The sequence below is a fragment of the Stylophora pistillata genome, chromosome 11 (genome assembly GCF_964205215.1).
Source record: "Stylophora pistillata chromosome 11, jaStyPist1.2, whole genome shotgun sequence".
Lineage (NCBI taxonomy): Eukaryota > Metazoa > Cnidaria > Anthozoa > Scleractinia > Pocilloporidae > Stylophora > Stylophora pistillata.
Window position 1 is genome coordinate 25,084,544 of NC_142529.1, and position 22,637 is coordinate 25,107,180.

Below are 22,637 nucleotides of genomic sequence, written 5' to 3' on the forward strand. Positions count from 1 at the left end.
TGTGTCATTTCAGGCGAAAAACAACCATGTTGAAATAGCACAATTTCCAAGGTTTTTATACAATAACAGTATTTCATTTTTCCTGCGGCCGGTTTGAAAATCGAGAAATTAAAATTTGACCTGACTGTTCACTATTTATTTAGGATAAGAGAGTTCTCTTCATCGATAAAACTTAAATATAAACCGTATACCACTGTTTAGCAATACAACTCCTGGGGGGAAAAGGCAAAATGTATCGTTACAGAAATTGTAGTTTCATAGTGGCATTTTAACTTCCAAAGACCTTAATATAACGGACTTTTTGACATGATTCCCGGTTTTTAACATTAACACACAAAAGTTTAACTAATTGCTGGGACAGAGTTATACAGAATTTTATCTGCCAATGGGGAGGGGGAGGGGGTCATAAAAAAATTTCAGAGCCTAATGGGGGAATCAAGTAAATGTTATCACGACACAACAAAACTCCTCCCACCCCTCCTCAGCAAAAAGTTATGACTCGCCCTAAATATCAAATATTTAATTGGTTCTTTGAGTTAGAGACCTGGGGAGAGGGGACAGTGCAGATTTTCTCCGTTCTACGACTGGTAAACTCAGAGTTTCAGAGATCTACCTGTACTTAATCTATGGTAATATCCACAGCCGTATTTTTTGCCTCTAGTTTCAAAAACATATAAAAACTAGACGCATAGCTGCGTGAACTCGGGCTTTCAATATCGCTCATCTGGACTTATCTCGGTAGGAGACTGCCATGTTGCCATCGTTACTGACGTCACGAAAATTCGTCTCTGCCGGTCATGAGTAAGTCCACTTGTGATTATTTTTGTCTGCTGGAGTGTAATGAATGTTGTTATGGTACTAGACAACAATCAAAATAACATATCTTACCACGATAGGAGTAGGTTCCTACAGATGCCAAAGGTTGAAATTCAAGGACTTTTCAATGACTTTGAAGGCCAAGTTTTAGAAAATTGAAGGACCACTTTTGGAAAGGTTTCCATAAGCAATTTTAAAATTATTTAATATTATTTCTCAGCTTTTCTATGAAAGTACTGTAATTTTCAACTTGAAATTGCTAAAGAAAAGTATTGCAAAAATCAAACTGTAGTCCTCAAATTCAAGTACTTTCAAGGCCTTGAATTTTTCATTTTTAAATTCAAGCGTCTTCAAGGATTTTTAAGGCTTTTACGAACCCTGAGTAGGTAATGTATTTGCCTTTAACTGCAAGGAGAAGGGAATTTTTTGTCTATTATTGGTACCGAGTCACAGTTTGTTGCCAAATGTTCACCCAAGGAGAGTTGTCAGAAATCAGTAGATTGAAGCAATATTACTATTCAATAATTCATATTGTTTTTAATAGAAAATCTCTGAATATTGAATAGTGCTGATAGCCACAAGAGAAGCAGTGCTATTTACAGTTTTAGTATATTCAATTAGGGGCATTTGACTTTCATTAAATACCAAGAGGGAATACACATATTTTGACCGTTTTGTGGGTTTAAAATACGTCATTCGAAAAACTGAAACAAAGCCAGATCAAAACCCTGTGCATTCACTATTATTTCTTACAAAATTTTCGAGAATTGATTTGCTGTCAACTGAAGCAATATTTCTTCACTGTAATCACTTTTAGCATCTAAACTTAGTTCAGTTCCACAAACATCAACAGTTTTTGGCAAATCATCTGATGGTAAATACTTGTTAAAGATGAATTTTCATATAATCTTCTGCCATACTGAATAATATTAGATAAGGTGTTTGAACTCCAATAACTACATGATTTTATTATGGAGTACCAGAGTGAATAGACAGCTACAGCACAATTAACATTGAACTTTCTGGTTTCACAGGCATGACTCTGAAAAAGGGTACCATTTTGAACTTTATAAATTTGAACCTCTTTCAACTCAAATATATCATTGTTATGTATACTCTGAAAATAATGTACTAAGTTATTCAGTGATGATACTTCAAGCTGCACAAAAGTAACTTGAGGATGGCTTCTACCACAAATATCCCGGCCTTGCATGAGAATCGAATATTTTCAAGCCCATGTTACCTTTACAATAGATAGCAACTGCAGTACACCCTATTGTCAAGAAAAATTGTTGAAATTTTCGGATATGTGATTGAAAGGCTCTATCTAAGGAGATACAGTACCAATATCCTTCTATTCTAGCTTCTTGATGAGCAGTCCCAGTGTAGCTCTCACTGTATTAAAGTTCATAGTCAGTCTCCAACACATTTAAGAGTGTGGGTAATTCTGTCTGCATTAAAAACGACTGTCTGGTTAACTGAGACAAACTTGAATTCAACTGATTTCCAAAATTCATTGTTGACATGTGGTCATTAACAGAATTGATCCCTTGTTTGTCATTGTAAATCAAAGAGCATAAACTCATTGCAACACAGTGTTGTCCTGAATTTTGTCGAAACACCAACTCATTAGCTTGGCTATATGGTACCGTTACTGTTTAGCTAAGATCAATGTACATTGGAGTAGGGTCTGGGTTTTTCTCACCATCTGAACTCAGTTGAAATTTACAATAGTTTGATGCGTGTGTCTGACTCTGATAAAGACACATGGGTCTATTACAAGAAAACATTTATAAATACCGACTAGCTCTATACTTCAATTTGGTTATCCTTTGATATAACCTCACAGAACACTTCAACAAATACTTCTTCTCATATTGTGGAACTTTATTTAATGCTGATCTCTTCGTATTAAGCTTGCAAACATTCTTTGTAACTCTTCTAACCTTCACATTGCGACGTAGCCAAGAGGACTTCGGTACGCTTGGACGAATACGCTCATAAATAAATTCCTTCAGTTTACTGCCCTTTCTTCTGAGATGTTTCAGAGTAGGTTCTGGTATTCTACTGGTTCTCGATCACGTCTAAATACACGGTTGTGTTTGAATGTAAACATAATATGAGATAGCACTTATTCTTCCATATATCTCCTATGGTCTTACTGCCTGGGAAAAGGCGGCCAAAACGCACCTAAGCAAGATACTCCATCTTCAAAAACGGGTAGTCCGCTTGATGAATTTCTCTAAGTTTAATGTTCATGCTGTTCCACTCACGCTGTTCCACTTTTTATCTCCACCAATATTCTGCCTTTACCTTTAATCTACTTTAAAGATTGCTCTATCTTAATGCATGATGTCTATAACAAAGTCGTGCCATCTAACATTTCCGCCCTCTTTAGACCCATTAAAGATGCTCATGATTAAAACACACGATCTTCTACCGCTGGTAACTTCTATATAACTGACTACTCTCGACTAAATCACTTTAAGAATTTTTTTCCTCTATGGGCGCAAAAATTTGGAACTGTATTCCTGATGTTTTGAGACAGCTGCCAAAATGTAGTTTCAAGAAAAAATAGCCGAGTCTTTACTTCAAATCCTTCTAAACCAGGATTCTTATCCTGATATTGATACATTAAAATTAATAGATGAAATGACAAGAAACTAGATTTCGTTAAAATAAAGAGTAGTTTGAGCTTTTCCTGTTTTTAATTATGTGCTCGTGGCTTCGTATTTAGTATACCTATATTTTTGTAGTCACTTTTGTAATTGACATCTGTACCTTTGTAATTGTTATTTATTTTTTGTCTTTAGAATGATATCATATTGATATGTAATTGACACGTTTCTCATACTACCTGCCTCGATTAGCTTCGCTATATTGCAGGTAGTCTTAATCTACAAGTTAAGTTATGATTATAAATAAAGATGTTGTTGTTAATATAGCCGGTTTCGCTTGATATTCCTCCATAGAAGGTTCACTCGTTAAGTACCGCTCGTAAATTGATCTCTCGTAAAAAGTTTGCAGACCGATCAGTTCCCAAAACGCTCCACAAGTTTTTGTGTGGGTCTACCGCGAACGGAGTGTGACTTTGTATATGTATTGGGCGTAATAGCCGTCGAATTTCTTTAACGTACATCAAGCAAGGAATTGTCCACGAAGGCAGCCATTGCTTTTAACCATGTGCTCTAGGGTACATTCTACGCATGCGCTGTATTGGAACTGCGTTTTGTGACTGAACGGCTGACTGAACGCAAAAAAAAAAAAAAAAAAAAGAAAGGAAGCCGAATTTATACTTCGGGCGTCTCCTTCGGAAAGCCCGAGTAATTAACAGTCAAGATTACTCAAAAGAAGTTTTTTTCAAGGCTATTGCCAATAATACGATAGTAATGCAAAACATATAGGCCATCTTTCTTGTACAAAATGCATCTGACATGATTGAGACCCTCTTTTTAAGGGAGAACGGATCGGGGGGGATCACTCGTCACCAACAGAGTCCAAAGGGGAGGACCATTGAAAATTGACAGCCAATGAGGGGATTTCATCAGAATACAACAGACCCTATGGGGGATCACATGAATTTCAGCGGATCTCAGCAGGGTTAGTCTTAATCAGCAACCTCGTTCCCATGGCCTTTGCCCCACCCCCAACTCCACCCCTAACTAAGGGAAAAGGCCCTGGGAACGACGTTGTCTAATCAGGTAACTCTCATTATGACGCAACCCTTCCCTCCTCCCCTTGGGAGAGAGATAGTGAGTGGTACCTTAACCCTTTATCTCCCAAGAGCTGATTGTTGATTCTCCCACAATTCCTTGTAAACTAGTAAGGATAATTTCATGTTACTTAGTTCTTAGTAACCGAGCGGGAGGTCTGTATGGGAGAATCTCGACCGAGGTCGCCAGTACAGTGACCGAGGTCAAAATTCTCCCATACAGACCGACCTAGCTCGGTTACTAAGATGTTTATTATATGGCTGTGTCTAAAAAGCAACGGAACATTATATTCTTTGCAACTTTTTATTTTAGACCAGTCTCGATGCCGGTCTAGATGGGAAAATCTAGACCGCTTTCAATATTGATTTCAGCCAATCACATTCGTGAACTCGGTATTTCCCAGTCCTCATATCAAACTCACGGGGTACAAATAGTCTCTTACTGAATTTCGTGACCACGCCCACTTCATCGGCCCACTCAAATCGAGTGCGATTTTTGGATGTTATATCATCTTGCCGACTCCTGTATAAAAAGTTAACAATGTACCACCGAAATATTGAACTAAAATATCATGGCTTTCCATTTTGTGTATTTTCGTAGTACAAAGTAAAGATTTTCCCTCGTCATTTTCACCTTTTCCCGAGCGGGTCCGTCAAAATTAAGTAGGCGTTCGTGGTCAAAACAAGACCGAGCAAGGAGTCTTGGGTGATTTCTCTCTTACGCAAGCGCAAATTGAAAATGTACCGCCAAAATCAAAGAGAGGAACAAATTTTCTTTGTTTTGCTATGTAAATTGTCGAACAAGGAGCAGATTGAACCTTGTCAAATGGCTAGTCAAAACAACCACACCTTCCTCCTTTTGCTCGTTTCCTGTTTTATAAACGTGAAAGCAGTGGGAGAAGAATCGGGTAGCTCGGAAAGCGCTTCACCATCGTTTACTTACGAGATAAACAAGTAAGATTTGTAAAGTTATTTTCCGAAAGAGTCGGAATAAATACATTTTTTTCAGGTTAGATTGCTGTTTTTACCCTAAACGTCGTCCAATAAGTTTTTGTTGCAGCCTACTAATCTATACAATTTCGAAGGAAAATATTCAGATGCTTCACCGTCCCCGAAGGGGGTTCTCTCCTGGTGTACGGGTTCACAAGGGAATTACCATTTTTCTTTCTTTGTTTAGGAGCTATCGGTTAGCTATTGTGTATTGTTTGGTCTCTTGTATTGGCTCTTGTGAACCGGTACACGAGGACAGAACCCCGAAGGGTCTCCACTCATCGAAGCGTGTACTGTAGCCAATGTAGTGAATTTTCAGTCTCTTGTTGGGTTTGTCAACCTCTGTGACTTCAATATCATACAATTTTGTATCTTTTCTCTGTGAGATGACCTTTTTAACAGGGGTGTATGCTGAGTATTCGTTGTAGAATCGCTTTGGTTCTCTTATCTCTCTCTTTGGCTTGTCCGCCATTTTGAAAATTTGCTCAGGAGGGGATCTGGGTTAGCGGCCGCGCCAGGCTGGAACCGACTAAAACAAATGTCCATCGCAGTGGGGAAACAGTTAACAAATGGTAAACACCACAGCGTACACTATTGAGTTATGGATGCACGCGGGAGGTTGCTAAGCACGAAAGAAGCGTAAGAGTCGCTCGAGGCGATAGCCGAGAGCGACTCTAGCTTCTTGAGTGCTTAGCAAACCTCCCAAGTGCATCCATAACTCAATAGTGTACGCTGTGGTGTTTACCATTTGTTTTATAACATAACATTGATACGTTGTAGCTAAAGAGTTCCCTTTTATTTAACAAATCTTTTACGCGACCAGAAAAAACAAGCGCGCGCGGAAAAATAGTCTTTGCTCACGTCAGCAGTGTACACCCATGGGCAAATGGGGGACGCTAAATTGACCAATCAGAGCGCGCGTTTTATTTTGGTTATGTTATAATTTGATATGGTGAGACACAGCCGTACAATAAATCAAGATATCAACTTCTACCTGATAAGTTTTAGTATTCTCATTACCTGTTTGTTGTTTACATGTGTATCACTTTTGGGAGTGATCATGAATGGGTTAATTCTGCTTTCGATCGATCAGAAAAAAATGTTCACTGCATCTGAACAGAGTTGAGCTCAGTTAGCGTTAGATGGCCATTACAATAATTACAGATTGAAACGATGATCAGTAATCACTTGGGTTGGTCACATTTTTTTCTTGCAGAGTTTACACCGTGCCCTTCTGGGATACTGCGTATGGAGGGGGTCCCATTGCAGCCTGTGAAATGTAAAAAAAAAAAACCACTTTAATAAATTATTATAATTTGGCTCGCTCAATGATATTCTAATAGGAAAGGAAAATGAAAAAGTAAAGATTAGGAATGGCTTTTAGTTGAAAATTTAATAAATTTATCTTCAGTGGGATTAACTTGCGAGCAGGCTCCCATCGGATGTGTGACACGAGAGGCGAGGACCTCGCGCTTCGACCGGCCAGACGCGCGTGAACGATGTGAGAGCGAGAGAGGTTCCCAAACAGTACCCTAACAGATCTCTTGCGTGCCCAATTGGGCGGCCGGCTCCAACTCTTTTGTAATTTTGTTCAGTAACACAAAAAAAATTCACAATGAGGAGATGGTCATGTAGTATAAAACAATGGAAATGTAATTACCATCTGAGTTTCATATCCTCCTCGCAGAGGGGGAGAAAATCCTGCAGTCGTTCCCGATGGATCTTCACGAAGGGCTTCGATGAACGAATAAACCACCACAATGAAGTAGATCTTAGGAAAAGAAAGGAGGACATGAAGTAAGCTCTAGGCCACCGTCAGTTTACGAGTTAGAAACTAGTTGAACAAGAGAATTGAGTGCTTTTTGATCGAGTGTGGTGAAATAAAGTCCAAAGTATATACAACTGCCAATCAGAAGAAAGAAATTTCTCTTAGGAGCCAACGAGCATTTAGAGTAAAAAAAGGGCGGGAAAAGCCAGACGACTAAGTCGTGCTTGGTTTTGATTTTGCATCTGATTGGTTAGTGGCGCGAGATTTCTAAACCAATCACAGAGCTAAGTAAGACAAAACCAATGCCATGCCGAATTTCTTTTGACTCTCAAATAGAAATTGCTAGAAGACTGAAACAGAACATACCGAGAGCAACCATTTGATGCTGTAAATAACTAGAAAGACGGCAATCTGTAACACAGAAAGAAATAGAAATCATGTTAAGTTTGGTGAAAAACTATCTACTAGTATTTCATTGAAAAAAGAAGTTTGTTTCAATTTACCCCATTCCAGATGGAAATATAAAATATCACCACCCCAAGAGTGAAAAAGAGCTCGAAAATGCTCCACCCAAGCCATGGAAGTGCCAAACGCATGTCACCCTAAGACGGAAAAGAACGAGGATCATCATTCGCGTAAACTTATGAATAAATAAATATCAACGTAAGCACTCCAATCTGCGACTGTTTAGGTCGCCATGGCAAGAGAAAAGGAAAAATCGGCGACTAAATTTGAAGCGAAAGGCGTCAATATTACAATTTGTTCGGCAGCCATATAGCCAGCTCTGATAAACATTTTTGTCATTGTGTGTTTAAGATGTTCTGTTAATTTGAGATAATCGTTCGGGTACAATACTTTCAATGCCCTTCTGGCGCACGATTGGTCTAGAAAACAAAAGAAAACATCCCACGCAGTAAATAGTAAACTGTTCCTTCACATTTTCTCGTGCGTTGCAAGTTGCAAAAATATTTGAACAATGATAAACACAACAGGCTCCATTCTGCACGAAAATATGCTCGTATATTTAGCTTGGACAATATCTGAACAGATGATATCCACGGACAAATATCCATGCATATCATCACGCCAACTGCAGACCGTTGTTTATAAAATATATAAAAGTGTGAGAAATAAACGAACGATTGCAACTGAAACATGCAAAAACAATTCAGCGAAACATAGCCAATCCTAATTATGCATTTCTGTTCTAGAAACGCCGTTTTCGTTGCATAATCTGCTGACTAGTTGTAAAGAATTATTTTGAACCTCTGAGACAAATTTTATCATGATGTATTATCAAATTATTTCCACTTACATGCTAAAATCACGTTCTTAGAATTAGGGAGTTGGACTTACTGAGCTACAGGATCCCAGAAGCAACAGGTTCACCAGCAGTGAGATGACTGCGAATGCGATGCCAGCATAATTCAGTCTGATGATTGCTTTATTTAGAGATGATAATTAAAAAATGAAATCAATCAATTATCAGTCAAAAGATAATCAGAAAATGAGAAAAAAGTTTAGACTGGGATGGTACTTTTTATATATTAGTTTAACATTCATTTTCACACAAGATCATGAGCATTTCCACTGAACAGTATGATTTATTCAAGAGGCTAAAAAAACCCACACATTTCAACGATTAATCTCTCAAATAATATTAGTTTCGTTCTGAACACTTGTCCTTACTAACAGATGTAACAGAACATGACAAAAGTGAGTTTTAACACCTAGAAAATGCTTTTTGCTGAAAGGCAAGTTTTGGCTGAGTTCGTTGGCGTTCTCCTCCAGTTCCTTATAAACTTTAATAGAATGAGCTCCTTGATAAATTGAATATGCTGATGCAATCTGAAATATAAGCAAAAGAGAAACCACAGACTAGATTTGATGTACCACAGCAAATATGAATTGCCCTCTTTCGAATTAATCAGCAGAATGAAGGAGGGTTGATTTTCAAACTAAACTCAGTTATTTGTGACGAGGAATTAATGAAAGAGAGATCGCGGTTTCAAACATCAAAAACATACTGGATCAAACTTACCAGGCCTAATACTGCCAGAATCGTAACACCTGTGCGAAGACTGCAGCCGCAACAACAAGTTTTCACCAAAACTGCCATTCTATATGATCAGTTGATGTTACTCTGGTGAAGCTCAAACTTAACCTAACTGATTCGAGTGTAGCTAGTGAATGCTTTTAAACCTTCGACCATTGAGCGAATGCGTTTAAAAGTCCTTATCTAAAATACCTTGAATTCCCTATTCCTTCCTGTATATCGAGGCAGAATATACTAGCTCGTCGATCAATTTCTATTTTCTCATTTCCCATCATGTTGACAATGTATCGTCTTAGGGAGAGGAATTTGCCTATTGTCCACTTCTAATAGCTGGTCAAAAGGTTAAGCTCCTGCAGATGTCAGAGAAATGAAACGTGCTGCTGGTCTACGTTAACTACTGATATTGACAAATTTCCGACGTCAAAACGTGCAGATGAGACAGTGGTGAAATCACGAGCGTGCGGTGATTCCCGTAAATCAAGGTCGGTAAAATAACAGCCAAGATTATGTCACGATCGCTTTATTTATACAATGCAAGAATTTCTGAAGAAGTTTACCTTTCTATTTTCAACAAAAGTAAATTTTACAAGCGAATAAATTTGATTTCAGTTGGGAAAAAAGTATTAAGTGCGTAACTGAAATCAGCAATCTCTATTTATTTCGCATCACGTGCACCTACAAACAGGTCTGAATAAAAATAGGAAAAATTGATTTATGCAAGCGAATAAACGTGGCTTATTTAGATTTTTTCCGTGTTTGTACTGCACACGAAAGCCTCTAAGCTGGTTGTTGCATTGCTTCTTCTAATCGTACGAATATGTAAAACAAAATTTCATACGAACATGGCGGTGAAAACCATCGATATTAAAAGTTTCTGCTTTTATTCGCACAACGCAATGGTAATGTTTAAAATGCAAAAATAGGTTTTTTTCCTGTTCAATGTTACTACTGCTTTCATTCAGTTAGTTATTTTACTTCACCTACGTATATAAATTAACAGTCCTCTTCACTGATGTGGTAGCCCCAGCCAGTTGTATCAAATGACGTCTGGTGAGAGAAATAAATATTTCGCGATCACTTTCGCCATTGTTTTGAATGACGCAAGAAAAAAAAAATAGCTGACCTTGACTCTGTTATTTGTTTCTTTCGCAGAAATAACTCTTTTTCTCTCTTCGGTTAAGCCTGGCCATAATTAATGAAAGCAAAAATCTAGCTAATGACAACTGAAATCCTTGAAAACTCCTTTTAATTGGTTATCCCTGAACTAAAGCGAGAAAAAAGGAGATTCGTGGCCAAATCGCACCGCTCGGAGATTATACGATTGCAAAGATCACCGGTGATTAAAAAAATTTTTATGATTCATAATAACAGATGGAATGAGTAGAGTGTAAATTGGTCGGAGATTATGAGTGATTTTAAATTTGAACGAGAGCGTAGCGAGAGTTTCATTTTCAATCACAAGCAATGTAATTTCAGGCGAAAGTTTCCACTTCATTACAACCATGTTGAAATAACACAATTTCCAAAGCTTATGTACAATAACAATATGTCGTTTTTCCTGCGGTCGGTTTAAAAAATTGCAACTGAAGGAGGAGGAAACGATTTGCAGCCCCAAAAGAAAAAAATATTCACAACGTGAATAAATTGCACTGCGAAGAGCGAATCTAACCTCTATTTTCAAAAACATATAAAAGTAAAGTAAAGTTTACTAAAAGTAGTTCATTTCAAGGCTATCGCCAATGATACTATAGTAATACAATGCATATAGGCCATTTTACTTGTACAAAATGTATCTGCGTTACCTTTAATTTTTAAGCTTCGAAGAAACTAATTCTTCACATCGAGTCAGTTTAAGACGATAATTTTAACTATAATAACGGGGTCAAAACTTAAATAAATGTTGCATATTTCAACCAATTATAGGCCGACTAACAATACTTTAATTTTAAAGTGAATATAACGTTATATATCATTTAGAAAAGTTCCTTAAAATAGCATTTTGATGTTAATTCTTAAAGATATAAATGTCCCCCAAAAGCATCAAGGGCCAATCATTAGGGACCGATCAATCACATGATTTTCAGAGGGTTTTAATTAATGGAGTTAACCGTTAGTTGGAAAACGGCCAAAAAATTAACCTTTCGGCGTAAAACTTGACAAATTTTAACCACTAGTCGTAAAAAAGTAAAAGAAGAAAAATTACTGTAGAAATTAAAAGAAAAAAAATTACCGTAAAAATTTTGTGTGGCTCAATCACAATGGAAAATTATCAACCGTTGGCCTTAAATTGGCCAAAATTTTAACCATTAGCCGTAAATACCATCGATCACTCCATTGACTTGATTAAGACCCTCTTTTTAGGGGAGAACGGAGAGGGTTCGCTAACAGTCTAAGGGGGGAGGTGGCATAGAAAATTTACTGTCAATGTGGGGATTTCATTAGGAAAACTACAGAGCCCTATGGGGGATCACATAGTTTTCAGCGGGTCTCAATGGGTTATCTTAACCGAGAAGTTTCATTAATTAAGACACAGCTCCTCCTTCCCCCCAAAGGAGAATAATGACTGGTCCCTGGGATTCTATTCTCTCTAATCCGGAAAAAAAAATCTCTATATTTAAGCCAGTTCACGTTAGTTGGCCTTCTAAACAATTACAAATTAAAACGATGATCAGTAATCACTTGGGTAAGCCACTTTTTTTCTGCTGAGTTTATACAATTCCCTTCTGGGATACTGCGTATGTAGGGGGTCCCATCGTAGCCTGTGTAATGATGAAAAAAAAATTAAAAACACTTAAATAAATTATTATAACTTGGCTCGTTAAATCATATTCTGATATGAAAGGAAAATGGAAAAGTGAGGAATAGGAATGACTCTTGGTTGAAAATTTGATATATTTATCTTCTCTGTGGTTATTCCTAGCTTTCCCTTCCAAGATCTCATGAGAAATTCTCCCTGCGGTCTGCGCTACAATTCTTATGGTGTTCCTTGGTAGTGCATCAACTTGTAATACCCTAGTTGATATTTTTGTCTATTCTCCTCACTTGTCTGCTTGATATTGTATATTTATTGTAAGGAGAAACTCTGTCTTGGTCACACATGAGAAGTAAAGGGATAACTTGAGTGCAGGCTCGTTGACAGCATGGCACGAGAGGCGAGGACCACGCGTTCCGAGTCGGCGCACGCGAACGATGTGAGCGCGCGAGAGGTTCTCGAGCAGGACCCTAACAGACCCTCTTGCGTTCCCACTTTATTCAGGAACACAAAAACATTTCTTAACGAGGAGATAGTCATGTAGCATTAAAACCATGGAAATGTAATTACCATCTGAGTTTGATTGCCTCCTGTCAGAGGGGAAGAAAATCCTGCACTCGTTCCCGATGGATCTTCACGAAGGGCTTCGATGAACGAATAAACCACCACAATGAAGTAGATCTTAGGAAAAGAAAGGAGGACATGAGGTAGGACCCAGGCCACCGTCAATTTACGAGTGGAGAGTTTAGTGAATAAGAGAATTGAGTGCTTTTCGATCAAGTTTACTGAGTAAAACTAAATCCAAGGTAACCACGAATTTTGTATCTGATTGGTTAGTGGCGCGAGCTTTCTGAACAAATCACAGAGTGAAGTAAGGCAAAACCAATGCAATCTCGATCGAGTTTCTTTCGACTCTCAAATAGAAATTACTCTAAGGCTCAAACACAACATACCGACAGCAACCATCCAAGGCTGTAAATAATTAAAAAAACGGCAAACTGTAGGATAGAGGAAAACAGAAATCATGTTAAGTTTTTTGAAAAACTGTTTACTAGTATTTCATTAAAAAAAAAGACGTTTGTTTCAATTTACCCCATTCCAGATGGAAATATAAAATATCATCACTCCAAGTGTGTAAAAGAGCTCGAAGATGCTCCACCCAAGCCATGGAAATGCCAAACGCCCGTCACCCTGCAACGAAAAAGAACGATTACGATTGACGTTAACTAACAAATAATTAAGTATGAAAGTCAGCACTCCAAGCTGCTACTCTTTGGGTTGCCATCCCAAGTATAAAAGGAAGTCTGCGACTGAATTTGAAGCGAAAGCTCGACGATTTGACGATTTGTATTCGACAGTCATATGGTTAGCTCTAACAAACATTGTTTGATGGGTCTAAACGCATCACAAGATCGTGATACTCTCCATTTTTCAGACCTAACATCTAGTGTGACGAAAGCCTTTATACTTGAATTCAAGATGAAAAGGCGTTTTGATATAGTTACACAAGAGGGGATAAGTTTGTTTTTTTCATAAAATCGTGCCAAAGAACATTGAAAAGAAAACATCCCATGCATCCAAAAATAAGCTGTTCCAAGACATTTTCCCGTGCGTTGCAAGCTGCAAAAATGTTTAGAGAATAATAATCCCAACAGCCTCCATTTGGCACGAAAATATGCTCGTATATTTTACCTTGGATAATATCGGAACAGATGATATCCACAGACAATTATCCGTGCATATCATTGCACCAAATGCAGTCAGACTACAGCTGTTTGTATAATATATAAAAATTTAAATAAAAAACCAACAAACAAACGAAACAGCAAACAAAGCCAATCTTGATTATGCATTTCTGTCTTAGAAAAAGCCGTTTCCGTTGCATAATTTTCTGACTAGTTTTAAAGAATTATTGTGAACCTCACAGACAAATTTCATCATAATGTTTTATCAAATTGTTTTCAGTTACACGCGAAAATTACGTTCTTAGAATTAGTGTGTTAAACTTACTGAGCTACAGGATCCCAGAAGCAACAGGTTCACCAACAGTGAGATGAATGCGAATGTGATGCCAGCGTAACTCAGTCTGATGATTGCTTTATTAAGAGATAATCATTAAAAAAAATCTATAAATCAATTCATCAGTCAAAAGATAATCAGAAAATGAGAAAGAACTTAGACTAGGACAATACTTTCTGCGGAAAAAGGTTTTGACATTTTTTTGAAAATATATTGGTTGAACATTCATTTTCACACAGATCACGAGCAATTCCATTGAACAGCATTTATTTAAGTAGCTAAAAAACCACACACATTCCAACGATTGATCTCTCAATTGAAAACAGTTTCGTCCTAAATGCGTGCCGTATCTAATAGATTTAACGGAACAAGATAAAAGTAAGTTGTAATACCTAGAAAATGCTCTTTACTAAAAGGCAGGTTTTGGCTGAGTTTGTCGGCGTTCTCCTCTAGTTCCTTGTAAACTTTAATATCACGAAATCCTTGATAAATTGAATATGCTGATCCAATCTGAAATATAGACAAAAACGCAACTGCTGACCAGATTTGATGTACCACAGCAAATATGAATTGCCCTCTTTCGAATAAATTAATATAGCAGTTTGAAGGAGGTTTGATTTTCAAACTAAATTCAGTCATTTGTGATGCAAATATTGTGCGTCGAACAGTTTCAAGCCTCAACAGCTCTCCCTCCCCCTTCCCCTTTCTCTCTTCATCCCCCTCCCCCATCCCCATTCCCCCTCGCCCTCCCCCCCCCCTTTATTGAATGAAAGAAAGATCCAGAACTGAAAATGATATTGCTGAATCACTGTACTTGCTAAAACGTCCTTGCTCCGGTGCTCATGTTTTCCAGTCGATATTCTTCAATCGATATTCCTTATTTTTTCATTTTTCTAGTTAATTTTTTTGACCACTTACATGAGTCATACTCAAATTAAACATTTTAGGCAGATTTTCTAAACGCTACATCTTTCTTCAGTGATAAGGATAACCAGAGACAGTGTTTGTATCGCGATGAATGTTCTAAATCATTGTTTGTAATCTCTAAGCTACCCCGGAAAAAGGAATACAAAATAAAAACAGGAAGATAAAACGTCATATGTAAATCACGTAAACTTTTCCCAAGTTATTAAGGGATAAAGTGGTAATCTTTGCCTTCAAATTCACTCCAAAATATGCTCCTACAGATCACTTATCGAGTTACTGTCCCCTTAGTGACGTCAGTATGTGCTGTTTACAACGTGTTTCTCTGATGACTCTTGTGAGGAAGACGAAAGGTCGCGTCATACCAACCACGAGGTATTCTTTTCGTGGTTTCAGTTTCTTCAGTTGAAGCTCACTTAAGATAATCTTTTCTTTACATGAATAATATTCGCTGGTCAAAATACGATTTCTCTTCTTAGATTATGATCAGATTCCTTTACAGAACGAAGAACCCGAATAACTTTGCCTCGCTCCAATCATGAGGTTTCTAGTCGGTGGGTAGCACTCAATATATATCGAAGAGGTACACGTTCCAGTCTTACTGCGCTGAAGTTATTTTCTGCGCGACTCAAGGTTCGCGCTCTCAGCTAGCGTAATCGCGAAAATCGTTAAATCAAGAAGTATTTGGGTTTGAAAAGGAGAGTGTGTCCGAAATTTATAGGATTAATAACGGCTAGAACTCACCAGTCCCAAGATTGCGAGAATCATAACACCCGCACGAAGACTGCAGCCACAGCAACAAGTTCTTACCAAAACTGCCATTGTAGATGAAAAGTCAAAAATATACTTCTGAACGTCAAGCTCCGTTAAACTGGTTCAAGTGCGACGGCTGGATGATTTTAAACCTCTTACTTTTGAGATCTGTTTAAAAATTCCTTTTTGTAATTTTCCGTGCATCCTGGTGGTGAGAATTTGTTTCCTATCGACACTGACAGAATTTAATCTCGTCGATCAATTTGTATTTTCTCATTTCCCATCTTGTTGACAATGCATTGACTAGCAAGTTTTAATCACTTCTGGCGATTGGTTAAAAGGTTAAGTCTACGAAGACAAAAAAAATGAAAATTGTAGTTGTTAGAGAAGAACTGATTTTTAAATTTTAACTTTCAGTTCATTAAACGTCACGTGTACGGTGGAAAAATTTACAGTCTTTACTGGAAACTAATATGCGGAAGGGAAAGAACGTGGTGCCGTTATAAATTATCCCGTGTTATTGTATACGCATGCCTCAAAGCAAGTAATTTTATAACTCCTTCCATTCGTAGAACCAGATAAAACTGAATTTAAGATTAACATGGCGGTGAAAACCATGAGAATTGCACATTTATTATTAACGGTAAATTGTAATTTATCGACAACACGGAAACGTCTAAAACACGAAAAGCAGCTGTTTATCTTCCTGTTTAATGCTTCGATAGATTTCATTCATTACTTTGTGCACGTATACTATGGAAAGTAAAAGTACTCTTCATTGATATGTTAATCACAGCGCTTTGCCTCAAAGGACGTCTGACGGAGGCAAGGAAAAAAAAACCCGCTATCACGTTCAGTTTGTTCGCAAATGAAAGACACATAAATATCTTGATCTTGACTTAAAGTTGACATTTTTCTTTCCCAGAAACTACCAGGTTTTTTTTATTCACTGGTTAAGCTGAGCCATAAATAATCATTGGAATGCTTACAACCTTGCTGATTAACCGAATGAAAGTCTTTGGAAACCTATCAAGAATCGTTGTAATTGATTCTGAACTAAAGCAAGAAAAAAAAAAGCGATTCGTGGATAAATCGCATAGTTCAGAGCAAATCCGGCAGATTTCTTAGATCACTGGTGATTCCAAATAAAATTAATGTAGAAAATAAAGGTAACTGATAGAATAAGTGGAGTGTAAAGTGGTCAAAAATGATGTGTAATGACCCAATTCCTTTTTAATGGTTTTCTAAAGTACTTCTCTAACCTCGCCTCGAGTGAATGCCCAAAACTAAAGGAAATATACAAAATACAACGCAACTACCAAGCAGTTGACCAAAACGATGTCGGTACACAGAACATTCCCGAGCGACTGAGGTCATGTGATCAAAAAAGACGGGAAAACAAAACAGGGAACCCAGCTAACAATATAGGATATTTTAAATTTGAATCAGCGCGCAGCGCGTAATATTATCATATCACGACATATTAGAGGCTGAATATTACTTTAACTTTAAAATCAATATTACGTCAGACAACTTGTTTCGACTATCATTTTAATATCAACTCCTGAAGATATAAATGCCCTCAAAGGTACTAGAGACCAGTCATTGTTTATAGCTCAAGAGGTGCCGGAGGGGGGGGGGGGGCAGAGGACCAGTGGGGTCCTGTAAGGGTTCACACGGTTTTTAAAGGGTTTCAATGGGGTTAACCGGTATATTATACGCAGAAATGACAAATTTTAACCGGTCGTTCTAAAAAGATTAACCGTAAAAATTTTGTCTGGTGACCACAATGGAAAATTATCAACTGTTAGCCTTAAATTGGCCAAAATTTTAACCGTTGGCCGTAAATACCATCGGTCACCCCATTGACATGATTGATACCCTCTTTTTAGGGGAGAACTGAGGGGGCATCGTTCGTCGCAAACAGTCTAAGGGGGGAAGGGGCATAGAAAATTGACTGCCAATGAGGGGATCTCATCAGAATACTACAGAGCCATATCCAGGATCATATGGATTACAGTGGGTCCCAATGAGGTTAACCATTATCAGGTAAGTTTCATTATGACACAACCCCTCCCCACAGGTGAAAGATAATGACTGGCACCTTAGTTCCACCCCCTACCGATCAGAAAAAAAAATCTCTATATTGAAGCTCAGTTCACTTTAGTTGGCCTTTCAAAAAAATTACAAATTAAAACAATGATCAGTAGTCACTTAAGTCAGTCACATTTTTGTGCTAAGTTTACACAGTTCCTTTCTGAGATACAGCGTATGGAGGGAGTCCACCAGCCTGTGAAATTATGAAAAAAAGAACACTTTCATAAATTATTATAACTTGGCACGCTTAATCATATTCTGATAAGAAACGAAAATAAAAAGGTAAGGAAAAGGAATGACTCTTGGTTGAAAATCTGATACATTTATCTTCTCCGTGGTTAACTTGCCCGCCGGCTCATCGGCAGCATGACACGAGAGGCGAGGCCCACGCGTTCCGAGCCGGCGTGCGCGAACGATGTGAGAGTGCAAGAGGTTCCCAAGCAGTACCCTAACAGACCTCTTACGTGCTTGCATTGTTCAGTAACAAAACAATTTCTCAACGAGGCGATGGTCGTGTAGCATTAAACAATGGAAATGTAATTACCATCTGAGTTTGATTTCCTCCTGTCAGAGGGGGAGAAAATCCTGCACTCGTTCCCGATGGATCTTCACCAAGGGCTTCGATGAACGAATAAACCACAACAATGAAGTAGATCTTAGGAAAAGAAAGGAGGACATGAGGTAGGACCCAGGCTACCGTCAATTTAGAGTGAGAAGTTGATTGAACAAAAGAATAGAGTTCATTTTGATCGAGTTCAGCAAAACCAAATCCAAAGTAATTTACGGCTGCCAATCAGAAGGAAGGAAGTTACCTGAACCAACGGGAATTTAGATTGAAAAAGAAAATCGCGGGAAAACGCAGACGGCTACGTCAAGATTGGTTTTGATTTTGCATCTGATTGGTTAGTTGCGCGAGATTTCTGAACCAATTACAGGGTGAAGTAAGGCAAAAAAATGCAATCTCGAATAGAAATTGCCTTAAGACTGAAACAGAACATACCGACAGCAACCATCCAAGGCTATAGATAATTAGGAAAGCGGCAAACTGTAACATAGAAGGAAACAAAACTCATGTTTAGTTTTTTGAAAAAGTCTACTAGTATTTCTTTGAAAAAAGAAGTTTGTTTCAATTTACCCCATTCCAGATGGAAATATAAAATATCACCACTCCAAGGGTGAAAAAGAGCTCGAAGATGCTCCACCCAAGCCATGGAAATGCTAAACGTTCGTTACCCTGAGACGGAATAAGTATGAAAGTCAGCACTCCAATTTTCAGGTACATACTTAACTCACGTTCTTAGAATTAGTGATTAGGACTTACTGTGCAACAGGATCCCAGAAGCAACAGGTTCACCAACAGTGAGATGACTCTGAATGCGAGGCTTGCATAACTCAGTCTGATGATAGCTTTATTTACAGATGATCATTAACAAAAAATCAATCAATCAATTAATCAGTCAAAAGATAATCAGAAAATGAGAAAGAACTTAGACTGGGACAATGCTTTCTACAGAAAAAGGTTTTGACATTTTTAGTTTAACATTCATTTTTACACAAGATCACGAGCAATCCATTTAACAGTATTTATTAAGGTGGCTAAAAAACCTCACACATTCTAGAGATTAATCTCTCAATTAAAAATGGTTTCGTCCTAAACACGTGCCGTTTCTAACAGATCTAACGGAATAAGACAAAGGTAAGCTGTAATACCAAGAAAGTGCTTTTTGTTAAAAGGCAAATGTTGGCTGTGTCCGTCGGCGTTCTCCTCTAGTTCCTTGTAAACTTTAACAGAATGAGCTGCTTGATAAATTGAATATGCTGATCCAATCTGAAATATAAAAAAAACACAAGTACAGACCTGATTTGATGTACCACAGCAAATATGAATTGCCCTCTTTCGAATAAATCAGCAGAATTAAGGAGGTTTGATTTTTAAACTAAGTTCAGTCACTTGTGATGCAAATATTCTGCGCCAAACAGTCTCAAGCCTCAGCAACTCCTCCTTCCCCTCTCCCTCCCCTCCTCTATCCCCCCTCCCTACTCCCCCATTCCCTTCTCTTTCCCAACCCCCTCCCCCTCTTTTCCCTCCCTTATTGAATAAAAGACAGATATAGAACCGAAAGTCATTACGTATTGAGCGCTTATCATACTGCATTGTTAGCGCGACTTCAGGAACGTAGAATAGTCCATTTTACAATTGTGTGCTTGGTTGCCAAGCCTTTGAACGGGAGTGAGGCTAGGGATGACCTTGTTATGATACAAACCTTGCTGCCTTTCAAATGTAAATCACTTTGTTATCATGCTAACTAGATAGAAGTCTCTATCACATCAAGGTCATCTTTAGCCTCACTCTGAATCAAAGGCTTGGCAACTAAGTACACAACTGTAAAATGGCCTATTGTCCATGATATTGCAGAATGTCAATAATCGACTTTGGGGTTAGTGCGCTTGTCACGTTTGATTTATAAACGTGCTTGCTTCGGAACTCAGGTTTCGCAATCAACGTTCTTCAATCGAAAGTCCTTGTTTTTCTATTTTGTTCAAATTTTTTTGTCCACCTAGACGAGTAATACGCAAATTGAATATATTTAAGACAGATTTTCTGACTGTTACATCTGTCTTCAGCGAAAAGGATAATCAGGAACAGTGTTTGTATCGCGATAAATCTTCCAGATTATTGCTCGTGATCTGCCCTAAGCGCCCCCAGGAAAAAGAAAAAAAAATAAACGCCATATATAATTATTACCTTCAGTCACGTAAACTTTTTCCAAGCGATTGAGGAATAAACTGATAATCTTAGTGTTCAAATTCACTCGAAATATGTCCCTACAGATCATTTATCGAGTTGCTATATTCTCGGTGACGATGGTATGTGCTGTTTACAACATGTTTATCTAATGACTCTTGAGGGCGAAACAAAAGGCCGCGTCATACTAACCGCGAAGTATTATTTTTAGTATATGGTTTATTTTCTTAGATTATGATCAGATTCCTTTACAGAACGGAGAACCCGAAAACATTTGGTTCGCTCCAATCATGAGGTTTCAGGTTGATGGATAGCACCTGAGATATATCGAAGAGGTACAAGTTCCAATCTTATTAAAGCTGACTCATTTAATTTTCAGGTTTCTTCCCTGCGATCTCTTTAAAAAATACCTCACCAGCGAGGAACACTTCTTTACTTTAAAGTATGAGTTACAACTGCACATCTAACCATCAAACCAAACTGCTTGAATCATCTTTTTTGACTAATTAAAAGTAAGAGATATTTCTTCTCGGTAAAACCAATGAAGCCTAAAGTTACTTGTCCTGAAATGTCATAATACACGCACGCCATGGCGAATACAATTTTTGCGGCCGTTAAACTGGTAACAACAGGACCGTTTTGACCAGAGGACAACGTTTTGGAAACCATTTACTAAAATTCATCTTAGCATTTCAAGCAATGGAACAAAATTTCGCGTGGTAGTAGTAGTAGAAACTTTATTAAGGTGTCAAAGACCGTCTAGCCAGGGAACAAATCCCTTACTAATTTGGGGACACCAATTAGGGGAGAATATACAAACTAAATACAGTAGTAGATAAAATATCTATAGTTAACTTATTAAGAGATTTATAGTAAAAATACACAGAAGTCAAAATGAACAAAGGCTACAGCCTGCGCAGCCATCATCTAAAAGTTCACTTATATTGAGTTGGCGTATCTTGCTTTTAAACGACGTTAGGGTTGTGACGTCCCTGATACTCTTGGGTAGTTTTGTCCATAGCTTAGGCCCTAAATATCTAATAGAGTGCTTGCCATAGGTGACTGTCTCATACCTAGGTATAGAGAAATCAGCTTGCCGCAGATTGTAATTACTATTTGGTTCTTTAAAGATGTTACTTATATATGCAGGGCACAGTTTATGTTTTACTTTATACATAAGGATGCACAGATCCTGTAAGCGACTATTTAGTAGTGTTGGCAGATCTGCCTTCTCTAATAGTTGTTCATAACTAGAATTATTATCCTTGAAAACCGCTCTAAGTCCTCTTTCTTGTAGTCTTTCAAGCTTTCGAGTGTCACTCGCTTTACAAAAATGCCACACTAGGTGACAGTACGTGAGGAATGGTAATATCGCGCTTTTGAATAATATTAACTTAGATTTCATAGGAATTAAATTACGTAGTCTCATTAGAACACCAATTCTCTGGCTGGCTTTTTTACAAATAGAGATTACATGCTCAGAGAAATGTGGCTAAGCTATGCAGTGGTTACTTCAGCGCGACCTAAAATTCGCGGTTTCAGCGTAATCGTGAAAATCGTTAAATTAAATCAAGTAGTAGCGGGGTTTGAGAAGGAAAACATCTCCGGAATTTATATGAATAATAACGGCTGGAACTCACCAGGCCCAAGATTGCAAGGATCATAACACCTGTGCGAAGACTGCAGCCGCAGCAACAAGTTTTCACCAAAACTGCCATTGTAGATGAAAAGTCCAAGTAATTCTTTTGAACTTCAAGCTCAACTGAAGTGGTTCAAGCGTGGCGGCTGGATGATTTTAAACCTTTCACTTATTGAGATCTGTTTAAAAGATGCATTCCTCTTTGTAATTTTCCGTAATTTGATCTCGTCGATCAATTTCTATTTTCTCATTTCCCATCTTGTTGACAATGTATTGACTTGCAAGTTTTATCACCACTAGTGGTTGGTCAAAAGATTAAGTTTACGGAGACTGAAATAAAAATTTCAGTTGTTGGAGGAGAACTG

The 22,637-nt window shown here is 37.9% G+C and overlaps 3 protein-coding genes and 1 long non-coding RNA gene across 7 annotated transcripts; 1 reads left to right on the forward strand and 3 right to left on the reverse strand.

Moving 5' to 3' along the window:
- Nucleotides 1-6,292: 6,292 nt before the first annotated feature.
- LOC148720808 (uncharacterized) lies at nt 6,293-9,528 on the reverse strand. 3 transcript variants are annotated; one of them, XM_088738614.1, is made up of 7 exons: nt 9,328-9,528; nt 9,017-9,134; nt 8,643-8,728; nt 7,790-7,888; nt 7,653-7,697; nt 7,179-7,289; nt 6,293-6,788 (listed from the first exon to the last, which is right to left on the reverse strand). In XM_088738614.1, exons 1-7 carry the CDS (start codon nt 9,403-9,405, stop codon nt 6,738-6,740), a joined length of 588 nt encoding a protein of 195 aa, XP_088594740.1. In that variant the 5' UTR covers nt 9,406-9,528; the 3' UTR covers nt 6,293-6,737. The 3 variants fall into 3 exon arrangements, with proteins under 3 accessions (XP_088594740.1, XP_088594742.1, XP_088594741.1); XM_088738616.1 differs by lacking the exon at nt 7,790-7,888; XM_088738615.1 differs by lacking the exon at nt 7,653-7,697.
- A 1,454-nt stretch (nt 9,529-10,982) lies between these two features.
- On the reverse strand, nt 10,983-15,943 carry LOC111344737 (uncharacterized). The gene is made up of 7 exons (XM_088738607.1): nt 15,782-15,943; nt 14,506-14,623; nt 14,105-14,190; nt 13,187-13,285; nt 13,048-13,092; nt 12,665-12,775; nt 10,983-12,101 (listed from the first exon to the last, which is right to left on the reverse strand). The coding sequence occupies exons 1-7, from the start codon at nt 15,857-15,859 to the stop codon at nt 12,051-12,053; spliced, it is 588 nt and encodes a 195-aa protein (XP_088594733.1). The 5' UTR covers nt 15,860-15,943; the 3' UTR covers nt 10,983-12,050.
- A 1,993-nt stretch (nt 15,944-17,936) lies between these two features.
- LOC111344738 (uncharacterized) lies at nt 17,937-22,483 on the reverse strand. 2 transcript variants are annotated; one of them, XM_088738619.1, is made up of 7 exons: nt 22,274-22,483; nt 19,598-19,715; nt 19,209-19,294; nt 19,023-19,121; nt 18,888-18,932; nt 18,432-18,542; nt 17,937-18,080 (listed from the first exon to the last, which is right to left on the reverse strand). In XM_088738619.1, exons 1-7 carry the CDS (start codon nt 22,349-22,351, stop codon nt 18,033-18,035), a joined length of 585 nt encoding a protein of 194 aa, XP_088594745.1. In that variant the 5' UTR covers nt 22,352-22,483; the 3' UTR covers nt 17,937-18,032. The 2 variants fall into 2 exon arrangements, with proteins under 2 accessions (XP_088594745.1, XP_088594746.1); XM_088738620.1 differs by lacking the exon at nt 19,023-19,121 and having other exon boundaries at nt 22,274-22,480.
- LOC148720809 (uncharacterized) lies at nt 20,831-22,067 on the forward strand. Its single transcript, XR_015993240.1, has 2 exons — nt 20,831-20,968; nt 21,266-22,067. It is a non-coding gene; the product is annotated as an uncharacterized LOC148720809 (long non-coding RNA).
- Nucleotides 22,484-22,637: the final 154 nt, after the last annotated feature.